The 17,178-nt window shown below is 38.5% G+C and overlaps 1 protein-coding gene across 2 annotated transcripts; it reads right to left on the bottom strand.

Moving 5' to 3' along the window:
• Positions 1–535: 535 nt before the first annotated feature.
• GMFB (glia maturation factor beta) lies at positions 536–14,891 on the bottom strand. Of its 2 annotated transcripts, none has more exons than XM_041759383.1 (7): positions 14,742–14,891; positions 9,837–9,933; positions 8,400–8,449; positions 7,723–7,772; positions 7,153–7,238; positions 6,091–6,164; positions 536–4,254 (listed from the first exon to the last, which is right to left on the bottom strand). In XM_041759383.1, the coding sequence occupies exons 1-7, from the start codon at positions 14,742–14,744 to the stop codon at positions 4,183–4,185; spliced, it is 432 nt and encodes a 143-aa protein (XP_041615317.1). In that variant the 5' UTR covers positions 14,745–14,891; the 3' UTR covers positions 536–4,182. The 2 variants fall into 2 exon arrangements, with proteins under 2 accessions (XP_041615317.1, XP_041615318.1); XM_041759384.1 differs by having other exon boundaries at positions 7,153–7,235; positions 14,742–14,890.
• Between the last annotated feature and the right edge of the window lie 2,287 nt (positions 14,892–17,178).

The following is a 17,178-nucleotide window of genomic DNA, read 5'->3' as shown; positions in this document are numbered from 1 at the left end:
GGCATAAACTAATCCTCTCACAAACAAACAAGTGACTTCTATCACATATTCAACCACAAGACGTGTATGGTAGACTAAAGGCTAGGTAAGTAGTGGTGACTTGTACTCATTCGATAGAGAGCTATGAAACACAAACCACGCAGAAAGGTAGGATGGATCTTCAATGGATGTTTAATAAATAGTGATATACTATATTCAATAAAAGATCCTTCAACTTGACTTGTTAGGAAGTATACAGCCCCTTTAACATATAGTTTTCCCGTCAAGAGCAAGGGTTCATCATGATATAATGCCTTCCCACCACTACAAACAAATCATTTTAGCCTCAGGACAAGTTTTAGAAATTTTTATAATCTTTTTATTTTATAATCCCATCTTTGCCAAGAGATTCCTGTTTATTTTTGCCTCTCAGTTTTCCCAGAGAATGTAAAGTGAATCTGTGTGGCTCACGCAAAAGCCACACAACTTGAGCCAAGCAGGTAATAGTAACTTCAAAAGGCAGAGGGGGTGAGAAAAAAATGAAAGCCAAAAGTCCTTTCGTGTTAACATTTTATTTAAACCAGTACAAGCACCATGCTTAACAGAAGACTGTCCAAAATAAACATGCAATATGAACTAGCAGAGACTGAAATCACAGCTTAAAAAGTTGTGCCAGTTGTTGAGTTTGTTAAATGATGACAGGGAACTGTTAAAATTCACAAGACCAAACCATTAATGTTTCAAGCCTCCTCGATGAGATTATATTGGACCATCTAGATCAGTGGGAACTGCCCTGGCAAGTTAGTGATCTCAAACAATATTCAAGTAATATATGTATATGAACTATATTCCAAAAAGCAATAAAACACAGTTTCTATCACAACCTTAACATAGTTGTTTTGAATATTACATGAACATGGTCACTGATTTGAAATGTCAAATGGCATAACAAGAAACAGATTTCTCAAGAATATTCAACTTGGGACCATTGGTGTTAAGTGGCCTAAGAAGATTTACATTCTTCCAGAAATACAAAATAAGATTTGTCCAGAAATGTTTGAGACACTTCTTCACATAAGTTGTAAAGGCTCAAATTCTATAGATTCCAGTATTATCAGTCTAGTGAACAAATAGAGAAAGCAACTGTACTAAGAATACTTGAATTGATAGAATACAAGTTACTCTCTACTTCCACCAAATATCAGCATTTAAACTCTTATGAAAATATCTATTCATCACTAGTCCACATTATGGATTAATGACATTGCTCAGGTTTCAAAGTAGTCCAAACATTTTTTTAAGTATATCTTCCTTACTATCTACATATAGGTGGGGAATAAAGACAGCCAAATTTAATTTGGCAATAAACTCCTCTAACTGGAAATTTTTAAAGTGTCAAACCAGATACAGTTTATGGCTACATTTGACTCCTGAAAATAGGAGATAAAAGGGGAGAGAAAAGTGCTGACAGACATTCTGCTACAAAGATTATTTAGTAATGGTAATAAAAAATTTAGCAACACCCTCTTAAACAAGAGTATGTTTAACTGCACTAGGCATTTGGTAAACTTTTTAGAAATAGACAAATTTGAACATTTATTTTAGAAGTCAATTAAACAAAAACAATCTAACAATCTTTTTCCTAACATGATTGCTTCAATACCAAAACAAAGTGAAGACTATTCAAAACTCTGACATTTTGGAATTTCAGCATAGTAACCTGAGAACAGATTTCTTCATTTGTCATTTATGTTGCCACAAAAACCATACTAAAAATATGCTAGGATTACTAGTTGGCTCTATTGTGACAACATCAGATGCTATGCAGAACTTATGCAAGGCCAAGAATTTTAAAACTAATGCTGACTTAGAAGACCATGAAGGAGGTTCCCAGGAAAAAAGCTGATGCCAAAAGGGAAAGATTAAGATATGAATGGGAATGGCTGCACCGGAAAGCTATGGAATGTAAAAACTGGAATTATCCAATCTGGAGTTACTATTTGAGAGAAGGCAGAAAAAGAGAGCAAACTGAAAATATTCTTGAAAAGAACAATGCAAAATTTGATTACATGGAAGGGAAATTTATATAAAAAGTCTGAGAACAACTCTAGAGCATAGGATTTGTAAGTCTCCCTACAGGACAGAGGGAGTAAAAACATGTTCTACTGATTTCCCCAATCAATCTACTGTCTTGCAAAATACATGTTATTGATAAGAAGTCAAACAAATTCAAAAAAACATGATTTATCACAGTTCTCTGTCCCTGTTAGAGAACAGGGGAACTAAGTTCTGTTTATGTAAGTCAGTCTCATCTGACATTATGAAGGATTTTCAAATTTGAAAACAAAATAACTAAAACATGCAAGACAAAGTAAGGAACCTCATTAAAAAATACATTCTTGCAGCACTAGTTTCTCTTATTGCTGCAAACCAGGTGAAACGAAATCTCATTTCCTTCATTTAAGAACATTAAAAACTCTCTCCATTCATTTGGGTTTTATTTGCATTTCCGCAGAATTATAAGTATTCTTCTCCAATATCAAAATAGTTGTTTAAAGAACTCGTAAACTTCCTGGGTGAAGTTCTCTCTCTCTCTCTCTCTCTCTCTCTCTCTCTCTCTGGAAATTAGAATAAAGAATCCTTCCCATTCACTAACCAAAACAAATGCCCACTCTAGCACTTCCTCATCTCCAACTAACTTCCTATTGCTTCCTGTTTTTGAGATTAGTGAAGCCAAACAGTGTTGGCAACAGAAGATTCAATATTGTGAAAATTCCAACTATCTTTACCTCTTCATTAAAGTTGGCACAGAAACCTCAAAAAAATGCAAAGAATATAGAAATGAAAAATACACCAACATAAAATAATGCCTTTCCAGTTTTGAAATGATTGAGATATTCTTAATATAAGAATTTGTTCACCAAATTCAGTTAGTCTTTACAGTCTCAAGACCTTTTATCAAATTAATGTTAAACAGTTAATTTTATGTTCTTAAAGTACACTATATATTAGAATCCTTGCTTTATGCCGAGAATGCCAATAAAACAGATATCCAGTTTAGAATATCTTCTGACATTTAGGACATAAGATGCAATTTCTACTGATGTGTTAATGTTATTAACTCTAGCCAAGGTTTTAAGATAAGTAATTTTTCCTATGGCACAAAAGTCATCATAAATGTACCCCAAATTATAACTCTCAACTGCCATATATTCACCAATCCAAGCAGATAGTTGGAATTTTAAAAATATGAGGTTGATTTTATTACAAATTTCAGATACACACGTTAGAAAATTGTTTTACTTGGACCCTTTACAAAAGTATTAATTTCACCAAATCCAGAATACTGGCAGTGTAAAAGTTTTAAACTAACTTTAAAGCTAACAAATCAAAGGCACAGTATTAACACATTTAAAATAACTTGTGTTCACAGGACATTAAGAGGTGCTTTATAAATAAAGTGTTATTAACCTAGATCCAAAACTATCTAGCTATGACACAACCAGGAATGAAGCCCTTGATTAGTTCCAACCTATCAATTTCCAAGACTAACATGCTATTTTCTATAAGAAGAAAACAGAATAGTCATAACTACTATAAAATCTAACTCTCAGACCTTAAGAATGAATGATTGATGAACAAAGTTTCTGGACTTGATTAAAAAGATACAGGAAACCAAAGAAGGCATGGAATTGGTGACAAGTGTATCTGTAATGCAGCTTACATTACAGTAAATTATTTTTCATGGCTCTAAATTGGGTCATTCAAGTCTTTTACCCCAACTTAATTTTAAAGATTTGACAAGTGATAATATGCTATTTTCATATATAAACTGCTAATATCCAGTATTTGTCAAAAGGAGGCAACTGTTGTCTATCACAATCTAATACCCACTTTCCAATGGTGTCTGTAAATAGTAACAAATTCTGAACCATAAGTTATAGAAATTAGTCACAAGAGTGCAAAAAATCCCTGGAGAGAAGTAGTCCACCTAACAATTACAAATATAAGGAAACACTTTACAAAGTTTCATTACTATGAAGATGATTTCCCCTTTGTTCAAACTTTGAACAAATGAAGAATTTTTCTTTACTGCAGGAAACAAACTGTAAGTAACAGTGCATTTTTAGGCATAAGTATTTATGTCTGGTTCCAGTATGGTCAGGTTAATACATAAATACTTTAGAAACACAGAAGTTCACATTAGTGGAAAAATCCAAGTTTCTCACGTAACCATTCTTCGGTTAGGTCTTCGGTATTTCTTATTTCGAATACCTTAAGAAAAGAACCTTAGGTCATACTTTGGCACTCAAAAAATAAATAAATACACACACTATATATGTGAGTATTAAAAAACAAATTCTCCTCCTTTCATTCATGTTGGTCATGACTTCTCTTTGTAAATTAGATATACCTTTACTTTTTGAAATGCTAAGTACTGTATTACCAAAGTTTAGCAATCAAGACGGCATAAAACCAAAACTCTTATCTTAAAAGTACAAACCTATGAATATTCTAAAAGAACAGTCCTGTACATCTTACCCACTAGGAGAGATACCCCGAGTACACACAACTAAAATCAATCTAGCTAGTTAGTAAGTGGAAGAATATATGCTGGTCTTCCATAGTTGGAGGAAACACAGCTGTAGATTGTTTTAAAAGGATGGACTACAGGTCCACAGCACAAAACTCTGCAAGAATCTGTATACACACACAGGCCCAGGAAGTATAATGGCTGTAAAGAAGCAATGTAATACAGCAGAAAAGATGGGATCGAAGCCAATGTGGGTTTGAATCCTAGGTCTGTCATTTACTATCATGGACAACTCTTGGACAACAGTTTTATCTTCTAAATCTCAGTTCTTCCATCTACAGAATAGGAATATCACCATCAAACTCACATGATTGTGTTGAACACTCAATGTGATTATTTGTAAAAGTAACTTATAAATTCTAATGCCTTAGTTCTAGCACTTGATGGTGTGCGTGGAATTAGAACAGAAATGAGGTTGTTAACAGGGCTCCCTCCTAACAAACTAACCCCCTTATAGCAACTCCAGGGTGTTCCTATGGTACAAATGAGAAAAAGTAGTGTCGATAAGTTGGTGGTGTCAATGACAACCACATAAGATAAAGGGAAAAGGCCAAGGGCACTTAAATGACATCTCCTGGGTTGATAATTAAACACTTAAGGGGAAAACACTGACACTGTCCTTAAAATAAAACCTAAAAGGAAATGTTACTTAATATTGTTTCAGTGATATACTATTCCAATTCAAAACCTTAAAAGTATATACTGTGTCAACTCAAACTAATGCATGGAAGTTATATAAAGTATGAGAACAAGTACCCCTCTTACTGTTAAACTTCAACAATGCCATAAAACAATGGGGGAATGTTAAATCTTAAGCAAAGTGTCTCATATAAAACAGAATGGTCTAGCATAGTAAAGCTCATTAAGTATTCTTACCAATTAATTTTAGACTTTGGTACTATATACAGTTAACTGCATTAATAGGGAATTTCTGCACAGAATTTGGTTCATTTAGCCTATGGTAAAGGGCTCTCAGAAGCTTCAATGCTTACTTTTATCTACTAGAGATGACATTATGCAAGATGAAAAAACTCTCAATAGACTGAATTAGTGGCAGTAGCTTTTCTAAAGCTGCCTATATTTTAAATGTGATTTCTTCTAATCAACTTATAATTTCTATTCAAAAAACACATTTTGATTAAAGACTTCTATCATTCTGGGTAGCCTGGGTGGCTCAGTGGTTTAGCGCCACCTTCAGTCCAGGGTGTGATCCTGGAGACCCAGGATAGAGTCCCCCGTCAGGCTTCCTGCATGGAGCCTGTTTCTCCCTCTGCCTGTGTCTCTGCCTCTCTTTCTTTCTCCCTCTCTCTCATGAATAAATAAATAAAATCTTAAAAAAAAAAAAAAAAAGACTTCTATCATTCTATTTTCAAACAGTAAAACTTTCTATATTTACTGTTCTGTTCTAAATAACTCACCTGCATAAAAAATACTTAACTCTTCAGATTACTTTAGCTATTGCCCTAATAGTGAGAGAAAAATATTGTCTCAACAACCAAGTAAAACATAAATACCACCTTGGTTAGTTCAGCTGTTTGGACTAGCTTATTCTTACTCCCAGCATACATCATCTGTTGTTCAGGCTTACACCCTGGAAAAGAGATTAGTATAGAAATGAGACTTAGCTTTTGAAAAAGGGATGGGCTTTCATTTTTTACTTCTAAAATGGCATATTTAGGATTTTCTTTGCTATCAGGCTTACAAAAAACTTCAGTCTAAACGTGTATGGTGTATTTCAAGAGTCTTACACTGCATACTGCCTGCATGGAGCCACTGCTAAATGACAAGTCCATAGGTTGATAAAAATAAATGTGGCTAGGTCTCTGCAGATCTTTTAGAACCTTGTAAATACTTAAGAAGCTTTCAGAATAACCTAATTTTGACATTAAATATCAAGATCAATTTTATGGATGCCAAACATATACAGGTTTAGGGATGGTGATGGATCATTGTGGGGAGACCTGTCCTGAAAAAGTTACAGGCTGCTTACATATTAAGTTAAAAAGGTACTGCAGTATATTTTAAGTGCTAAATAAACGATACAGGTAGTAAAGTTTAGAGAAAAGTTCAGAAAGTTTATTGTGGGCTTTAAATGGTGGTGGTACTGGGAGTTCTGGTGATAATGGATATATCATAAGTAACAATAAGCCACTTTAATATCCAATGTAAGCTACTCTGGGACTTTTCTCAAGGTTCTAGGCATCTCATCAGTAAGTACTATTTTAAAGATAAACACAAATATATATCATGATTATACATTAAGTTATGTACTTATACACAAAACTTAAAAAGAAAATATATGTTGGTATTTTAAAATGTCACATTTCAAATTCCTTAAAAAGTATGTATGATTTGACTAAACAATTACACTTCTAGAAATTTATCCTAAGGAAACAAGCAAGTTCTTAAGAATGGATACATTATAGTAACTTTCTTCTAGGGCTGAATTCATGTGCATACATACCTTTTAGGCTATTCAACACTTCACATCTTTAAAACAAGCATAACATTTGTCTCCTATAAAAATGGTTTAATTAGATCAGATCCAAATAACGCACTATTTAAAGAAATTCACTCACCAACAGGACTGGAGAAAATAAAGCACAGAGGATACGAAACTCTTCCATCATCATGTTGGTATTTATAACTATACACAATGAAGGTTTTTCTCAAGTTAAAGAAACTAAAATTACTGCTCTATTTGATACAAGTACTTACCAACAAAGTTCTGAAAGAAAACACATATTTAGGGTGCTAATGAATGGTAAATTTCTGTCCTATCCATTTGAGCCATATCTTTATCTTATCATTATCTTTCCACAAAAGCATACATGAGCCCCGAAATTACAAAAACATATAATCTCTCAAAAATAAATTATAAAAGTATGGATTTAGGATGGATTTTTTCTATTTACTGTAAACACATAATAACAGAAGGAATTTTTTAAAAAGGAAATAATTCATCCCATTAAAATGTCAACTTCCCATTTTTCTTAGTCCAGTATGTGAGTACCTACTTTAAGAACAGATCATGTTGTATAAGATTTTGTAAAATATAGGGTTTTTAAAAATTGAACAAACCAACTTCATAAATAAAATTCTGACCACTAAAGAAAACAAATCTATTAAAAGCACTAAGAAAAGGATATCGAGGTTGTCGTTCAGGCAGTTCATCTTTAAGTTCATCTGGTGAAATGCCCTGGCACCATAAAGAAAAACAACTTTTAAACATTTTTCTAACCCATAAATACTTAAGAGATATGCCAAACAACCATTCTACTAATAGATATAAATTCATAACCATATACCACAATGCAAAATCTTATGTTACTAAATTGTATATAAACTGAGATTACTAAACCCTCAATCCATTGAAAGCCCACTCAGTTTAGTTCTCTTAATTAAGATGCTCATGTTCCAGCTGTCAGGAAATAATAAGATTAATAAGCTACCTTTCAAAGGAAACATCAATGTCTGGCTTAAGGGGGAAAAAGTTAATTTCTTTTTAGTCTAAATTAGTTACTTAATTTGACAAACTAAATGCTTAGGTTATAAGCATTTTAGTTTTTAATTACTGGTCAAGCAATTTAGAAGTTATACTGGACATGTAGCTCTAACTTCTACCACTTACTACCCTGAATTTCAGTAATGTTTTAAAGGTGATTCAATTAACAAGACAATGTGCTACAAAATAATTAGCACATGGTTTTCATGCATAATGAGCATGTATTTAGACTCATTTTAAAAGTACATGTAACTAACATAGCATCTTTTAGGCAATAGTAAGTGCTTAACTATAAAAATGTACTTAGCAGATCAAACAAACCTCAAGCTCTTCATCCAGTACCACCAGGCGTTTATCCTTATCAATCTTCACTAAAATAAAAATAAAGTATAAGTAAACTGTGATTCTAATGTGACCTTGATCTACCCAACCCACGGATTCTCAGCCCTTTCTCTGGCATCTAAAATTAAAACACTAAGAAACACAAACATAAAACTCATATGCAGTTTAGTTTATGGTCTATTAGCTAGCTGTGCTTTTCAAGCAGTCAGCATTTAAAGGCTTTTACCCATAATTCGCATCACCTAATTTGCTTATTTAGAGTTTTATGTCAGCTCCTTATATTTCCTGTGTATCTGAAGAATTCTGTAACTCAAATGCAACTTCCTACATAAGGTCCGAAAGGATGACTGCAAACATGATTGGTCTATATAACATGGTTAGAACTGCAGGAAAAAGCAGACCAGAAATTAAGAGAGAACCACCATGAATTCCCTGCTTCTCCAGAGTCAAGATTTCATAGTGCAATATGATTATTATGAGATACAAGATTATCAAATAGCAGTTATATCTATATTCAAATATATTTAACAATCCAAAGCCAAATGAAGTATATTTAGATATCCTATGCCTTTATTCTTTTCTATTACTGTGAAAAGCCGGCCATTTTTGGTTTTGCACTGATTTCATAGTAAATTCTTATAGAAAGATCTCAAATATCTTTACCTTTTGCAGCAAAATGGCACTGACATGAATTTTCACTTTTAAGAACTGTATGTCTCTGTTGTAGGATTAATTTGTAATAGAGCCAAAACTCATGACAAGTTGTCACTACCTCAATTCACATCTGCCAGATCCCTCTCTCTTAAGCATAGTCTATAGAGTTCTGCACTGTTACCCCCTTGACTTTCCCCTTCAGCTTTCTAAATCACCACTCCCATACCAAATATAACTTAAGAACATAAAAGAAATCTGCATAACATCACATACAGTTCACAGTAGGAGAGGCAATATGCAAATAATTCTTTCCATTGTCAGAAGTCAGTGACACTTAAAAGTATGCTCTATAAAACTGGGGCTCAAGTCTAGAATTGAAATAAGGCCTCAAATCACTTTGAAGACAAAGCTGAACACTTAACCATTTCAGGTGCAGGTAAAGGTTTCTGGTTGAGATTGAATGACTGGGCAATTTTTAGTCTCCTGAGAAGTTAAAGGATGGAGTTGGATGGGTCACTACAATGACCAAGTGACTAAGATCATTTTCTCCAGAGCTGTGTAGGCAGCTGAGGAGGAAGGTAAGCACTCCACCTCTGTTCTATGTTAACAGCTGTTACTTATTTTTTAAAGTGATCTAAAAGAAAGGGAGAGGATTAAAACAGAAGGAGGCAAATTATTTCCTAAGAGCTCAATTTATTCAATGTAGCTGTAAGATAAAAATCAACTAAGACCATGTAACTGAGGCGATCACGTTTAGCTTACTTATAATGGCAGCATTGTTTGTTTCTTTGCGAAAACGGAACTTTCTCAGCTTTTCCACTAAATCTTCAGCAACATCACAAACCACCAAAGACTCACTCTAGAAAAGAAAAAAAAGATGCATAAAATGCCATGACTTCAATACAATTAACCAAGGTCATGTTAAAGTTATAAAAGCTAATACCTTTCTTTAAAAACATACAGTGACATCTACATATGTCACAACTATGTGAGTTAATATGAAACACACAATTTTTTTTTTTAAGATTTTATTTATTCATGAGAGACACACAGAGAGAGAGGCAGAGACACAGGCAGAGGGAGACGCAGGTTCCATGTAGGGAGCCCGACGTGGGATTCGACCCCGGGTCTCCAGGATCATGCCCTGGGCTTAAGGCGGTGCTAAACCGTTGAACCACTCGAGCTGCCCTTAAGCACACAAATAATTAAAGAGCTCTTAAATCTACCAACCTTTGTATCTACATTAATTAAACACACTTGTTCATCTTATATGTATGTTATACTTTAACTTTTTCTTTGGCTAATCTAGTTCTCAAAGAACTAGATACAATAATGTGCAACTTCATCAGAACCAGAGAGGAAGAGAAGAATATAGGAAATACAAGGATCACTGTCTGCTGTTAGAAAGTATATTTTTTGGGACACCTGGGTGGCTCAGTGGTTGAGTGTCTGTGTTTGGCCCAGGACATGATCCTGGTATTCCAGGATCCGAGTCCCGCTTTGGGCTCCCTGCATGGAGCCTGCTTCTCCTCCCTCTGCCTATGTCTCTCTCTCTGTGTGTGTCTCTCATGAATAAATAAATAAAATCTTAAAAAAAAAAAAAAGAATTATGAAAGGGAGATGCCTGGCTGGCTCAGTCTGTAGAGCATGCAACTCTTGACCTCGGGGTCATGAGTTCAAGTCCCACACTGGGTGTAGAGATTACTTAAAAAAAGGAACAAAAAAAAAAAAAAAAAAGGAACTATGAAAGCAAAACCAGATGAAACAAATATAAAAACTAAAAGAACCCTTTAAAAATTATGAAAAAATGTTAGATATTCTTCTCCAGAAATGCAGTAAGGAAATTACCAAAAGCACTTTTTTAGTAATGCAGATGTATTACTGATTCCAAGGAAGAGCATGGAAAGCTTTTTTCCTCCTTTCATTAATGTGTAAAACTTCAAACACATACAAAAGGAGACAGTAGTATGGTGGAACCCTATGCACCTATAATTCAGCTTCAAACATTATCAACACATAGCCAATCTTATTTCATCAATACTCTCAATACTGCCCGATGGTCTGTCACACAGCAAAGGCCTGAAGTCATTTCAACTGTAAAAATTTTTGTATGTATCACAAAAATGACAGCATGTACCATTAAAATATAAGGACAACAACATTATCACACCTAAAAAAAAAAACTAACAATAATTCTAGCCTCAAATAATCAAACAGAATTCAAATTCCCCTTACTGTTTGTTTTGTTTTCCTCCAACAGCTGGTTTGAGTCAGGTACCAAATAAGGTCCACATTCTTTGATCTTTTCATGCATAAGTCATTCCCCACCCCTTTAAGAGAGTTAGAACAGTTCTGAGACCAATGCTAAATAACCCAAAAAGATTAAGGCCTCCAATTTTAAGTTAAAATACAAATTTAATAAAAGCTGCTTTTTTTTAAAGATTTTATTTATTTATTCATGATAGACACACACACACACAGAGAGAGAGAGAGAGAGAGAGAGAGAGGCAGAGACACAGGTAGAGGGAGAAGCAGGCTCCATGCAGAAAGCTTGACGAGGGACTGGAGCCCGACGCGGTACTCAATCCTGGGACTCCAGGATCACGCCCTGGGTCGAAGGCAAAAGCCTGCTTTTTTGACCCCATATTGGGTAAATGAGAGCATAAGTTAAAGCAGGAAATAGCTATCAATTTTAAATTGTCCTTTAAATTCAGAACACTGGTAATATGTTAGGTATGATACCATAGGATATGCTATTTACAATTAGAAAAGACATCCCACCAACAAGTATTATCCAATGAATAAGGCTCCTGTGTGACTCAAGTATGCACATCCTATTAGTTCTCCTTAGAGAAAGAGATGCTAAATCATACGGAGCTTCCTGAAGGTAGTATTCAACCCTACTCTATCTTTTCTATCTTTTAAGAAAGATACAGAAATTAAAAAACTAAAATTTCCATTCTCTCTTCAACCAAAAGTACAACTGTGAGTGAAACTAATAAATATTTTAGATTCCTCTTTAGGCAAAGACCAATTAATCACAAAAGTATTATCTTCCAGCTTTGATACTCAGAACTGCTTGTGCAATCCTGACGTTCTAAGGACCAGGAACCAAGTGAAAAACATGCTGTGACTTAATTTATATAGCTCTTTTGGGGGGCATTGTCACCCCTCCCAATACATAATAAGGCCAAAAATTCCTTCCTACAAGAAAAAGGACCCAGGCTCAGTCAGTTCTAATTGCTTACAGTTAGTAGAAGCATTTAAGAATGAGTATAACACCCTGCAAACAACTCTATATGGCAAACATTAACACACAGTTAAGAGGAGTGTTGAGCTCAAGTGTTCACATATCGGTTTAACCAGATAAGGAACATTTAGTGAGTGTAAGCACTGAGCTAAGTGCTAGGGATACAATCCTATAAAATAAATAAATAATATGGGTCTGTCCTCAGGGAGCTTCTGATCTAGTGTAGTAGAGAACATACCTATAGAGAACAGACCTACATCAAAAGGATCAGGAAAACATACACTTGTTTGCACCTGTGATAAGAACTAGGCAGGAGAGACACGGACTGCTACACGAACTTGAGACTAGGGAAGAATAGCATGGGCATAAAAGGTCTGCCTTAAAAGGTATCTGAAGGACCAAAACTGGTTAGGCAAAGACCTTTGATTAAAGCAATCATGGCATATCTAAGATAATGAAAGGCCAGCGTGACTCAAGCATAGAGAATGAGCAGGAACATGGTATAAGAGGAGGTTGAGTTGGGGCTGGACCACATAGGGCCCGGTGGGTCATATTTTGGTCTTTATCCTATGAGCAAAGGGAAGCCAGTGAAATGTTTTAAGCAAAGTGGTAATGTTTGAAACATGATCAGATTTGCATGCAGGAAACAGGCAGAGTGCCAAGATGAATAGAGCAAGACTAGTTACTTGGCAAACCTAGACCCAAGTGAGAGACGAAAAGTAGCTTGGGTTGATGAAGATCGAGAGAAGTAGGGAAATACTGCTAATGAACAGTTAATATATATTAAACACAATGAGAGAAACACAGTGCTGTCTTTTACATGCATCTCCTCTCATACTCAAAACAATCCCTTAAGATGGTTTTATTATCCCCACTTTGCAAGAAACTAAGGCTTAGAGAGTTATTTCTCCCCCAAAGTTACACAGCCAGTGAAGCCTGATCTTTTAGCCTGATCTCTAGCCACTCTTTTAACCTCTATAAAGGCACTAGTGACAGACTGGACATTGGTGGGGTGAGTTAGGAAAAAAGGGCCACCAAGATGACTGAAGCTTCTCACTTGTGTCACAGACTAAATGGTACCTTTCATTGAGTTAAAAACACTGAGGAACAGCAGTTTTGCAGAGAAAGAGCATGAGTTCTATTTTGGACAAAGTAAGGTCCGGAGGGTGGGTGGGGGGAGGTTTCCAACAGGATAACTGAATAGTGGGATATATAGATCTGAACTGGATCTCAGAAGCAAGTGTGATACAAATTCACAAGTCATCTGCTTATATAGGTAGGAGACAAATGAAGCTGTAAGTGTAAGAAAGGATGGACAAAGAATACAGAGTGGAAAACAAAGCATTAGACTGGAGCTTAGAACTACACGTGATATTCAGGTAAGCAGAACAGTCTGCATGGGACACAAATGGACACCAACAGGAAAAGTAGGAGGAAAAAAACAGAAGCCAAGGGAAAGGCGGGGGGGGGGGGGGGGGGGGGGATGCTTCAAAAAGGAGAGAGTAGTCAATTGCCTGGAATGTAGATGAAAAGTCAGGAAAGATGAGAATGAAGACAGTCCCTTGGGTTTGGTGACCATGACACGACCTATTCGAGGGAGGTGGGTTGCGAAATGAGTGGGAGGTCAGAGATAGAGGACAGTGGGGGGATTGTGTTGTCTTTCTAATGAAAGTAGTGAGCACATTTAAACACCTGATAGGAAAAATCCAGAAAATCCTTGTTAGGCAATTTACTTGATTCTCCACGTTATTTTTGAGCGAGGGGTTCAACCTATTCGAGAATGGAAAGCCAAAGTCCCCAGGAGAAGCAAACTAAAGCTACGGACGGTCACTTTAAGGCTAAGCACCAAAGCCTTGGGTCAAAAGGTTTCCAACTGCCCCCTACCTGAAGAAAGCAAGGATATGGAAAAATCCTTTAGGGACAGGCCTGGGAAGGAGGAGACTCAAGCTAAGGCCAGGCGGAGAGAATGGAATCCGAAATTTTCAAGCCCTTCCTGCAAAGGCCGCCAGGCGGAAAATGCTCAGCGCCTATATGCCCCTCAGGCCTGGCCCGGGTCCCGGCAGAGACCCGAGTGGGGGTGGGGGGAGCCTTCGCTAGGCCAGACCCCCGGCCCTGCAGTTCAGGCGCTGCAAGCCTCCGTCCTCAAAGACCCGGCGAGGAGCCCTACTGGCCGCACCCCAGTCCCAGGATCGGCTGGGCGCGTCGACCCAGGCCTGGCTGGAGGATGCTGCCCTTAGGCGGGGTGGCAGCGGCGGCGGGGGGAGGCCAGGTCGCTGCTGTGGGCACGCGCCAGCGGCCGGGCGGAAGCGGCCGCCGACCCACCCCGGGCGCTGCCCGCCGAGTCCCGCTCCGGCAAACAGCAGAGCCTCGCTGGCTGGCCCAGCCCTCCGGCCCCCGCCCTCCCGGCGGCAACTCACCATTTTCCTTCCGGCCGTCAGCAGCTCCTCGCCTTCCCTCGGGCCCCTTTAAGAATGGCACGACGACCGCCTCCCTTCCTGCTCCGGCGCCTGGCAGAGTCGCCCCCACCCAGCAACGCGACTGGGGCGGGCCGGCACGTGACGGCGGACGGCGGGAGGCGCGGCTCAAACTTAGCCGGAACGCGAGCGCCCTCGTGCTCCCGCTCGCGCTGCTCCTAGGAGGGGAGGTCCTGTCCGTCTGAGAGGGGGGCCGCCGTGCCGAGATGCACTCGTAACATCCAAGCCCGTTCTTGCTTCCTTTTACCTTTACTCAAACTGAGAGCCATTTCATGATGGCACGATTAAGTCAATCATGTCAATGGCAAATAATGCAATGTTGGCCGCAGCCTCCCTTCCAAATTTAACTGTCCGCTTTATTTTTTGAGCGTGGAGTTCAATCCACGCTGTTGGATTGAACAGAAGCCGAAGTCCTCAAGTCCCTCAAAGGTCCCTCAAACCTAGGCACGCCTGTCTTTCCTCCCGTCCTCTCCAGAACCTCCCCACCACCTTCCAGGAGCCCAGGAGCAGCCATAAGGAGGACAGCAGCGAGGAGTCGGGGCCAGGGGAGCCTGGCCCGGGTCCGGGTCCGGGTCCGCAGCTCGACCCCCACGCCCTGCAGGCCCCCAGCGGCAGCTCCCTGCCTTCCAGCCCCGGCTCCGCCTCTCGCTCCCCCAACCGGCAGCACCAGTAAAAGGCCCCCAGGCCCCATTGAGGGCTGAGGCAAGGACTGGTGCGCCCCCCCCAACCCCCGCCAGGAGGGATCTCTGTTGACTGCCCCTGACCCCTCCAGGGAGGAGCAGAGCCCGCTGCAAAAAGGGACACACAACAGGCGTTCTCCCAAGGACAGAAAGGGGGTGCTTTGTTCTCAATTTGTTCAAATCAGGCTGGTCTCCAGGGGGAGAAAATGGGTCTTCAAACTTCATCAAGTCCACCATTAACACCCTACCTCTCTAATGTCACTGGGGCAAGGGGGACAGAGGGAAGCGGTAGATGGGCGGTAGATGGGCGGTGTCGGAATTCCTACAAAGCACAGCGCAGCAGGGGCCGTGCAGGGCAGGGGGTGGCCTCTGCTCCCGGGAGGCACCCGAAGGCAGTGGGTTTCTGTAGAGTGCTGACTTTCATGGAACACATTGCCGTGGTAACTGATTTTTTAAAAATTTCTTTTAGTTAAAAAAAAAAAAATGGGGATCCATTCCTTTTCTCAGTGGTGTTCATTTATTGAAGTATGATTGAATGAGGATGTCTATACGGGTGTTAATGAAACACTAGCTAATGACACTTAAAGAACTTTCTGTAGGAGGTGCACACTCACTGGAGCAAGCTAATTTTTGAATGGAGTGAAGTTTGGAAGAAGAAAACTTTGAACTCCAGAATTCATACGGTTACCTCCAATAAAGAAGCTTCCTGGGGCAGGATAGTCGGTGTTTACGGGATGAGCTAGCATCATCCCCCGGGGGCCTGGTGCCTAACAGGTGCTCAGTTAATACTTGCTGAATGAGTGAAAGAAAAAGAAAATTCCAGAACATGCTCCCGCTGTCATCCTTCTTCATTTGTATTGAACTGAATCATTAGAATTTTTATTTTTTAGATTTTTATTTATTTGAGAGATAGAGCTCGAGTGGGTGAAGGTGGAAGAGGGAGAGACAGAGGAAGAGGAAAAGGGATGAACAGACTGCCCTCTAAGCCCAGGCACTGGGTCTCAGGACGCTGAGATCAGACCTAAGCTGAAATCAAGAGTCAGTTGCTCAATGACTGAGCCACCCAGGTGCCCCTGAATTATTAGAATTTTTTTGAGTTTGTATTTAATGTTTAAATTTAATGAACTGTTAACATGTCGATAAATAACAATAAAGTAGGGTTCAAAATACGTAAACTAATTTGATACAATATCTACATTTTCTCATAAATTAGGAAAATGGAAGTATTAGTTATAAGAAATTCCACAGCTCAACTACTTTCTCATAGTGATCTGCTCCCAAAATACTTTATTTTTATTTTTATTTTTATTTTATTTTATTTATTCATGATAGGCACACAGTGAGTGAGAGAGGAGGCAGAGACACAGGCAGAGGGAGAAGCAGGCCCCATGCACCGGGAGCCCGACATGGGACTCGATTCCGGGTCTCCAGGATCGCGCCCCAGGCCAAAGGCAGGCGCCAAACTGCTGCGCCACCCAAGGATCCCCCCAAAATACTTTTTACTATGAGAAGGGGACTGCTAAGTTCGACACACAGTACCATGTAACAAATGATGGAAGAGAAAATGATGTTACTGGTCCATGAGCTTACATTTGACTTTAACATAGATTCCCCCCCAACCCCCACCTTTTCCCAATCTCCTCTCTCCATCTATGGGAGGAATCAGAGAAAAAAGTGAAAAAATTAGTATTAAGCTACAT

The sequence above is a fragment of the Vulpes lagopus genome, chromosome 6, assembly GCF_018345385.1.
Source record: "Vulpes lagopus strain Blue_001 chromosome 6, ASM1834538v1, whole genome shotgun sequence".
Classification (NCBI taxonomy): domain Eukaryota; kingdom Metazoa; phylum Chordata; class Mammalia; order Carnivora; family Canidae; genus Vulpes; species Vulpes lagopus.
This window is presented reverse-complemented; position numbering and strand designations above follow the sequence as displayed.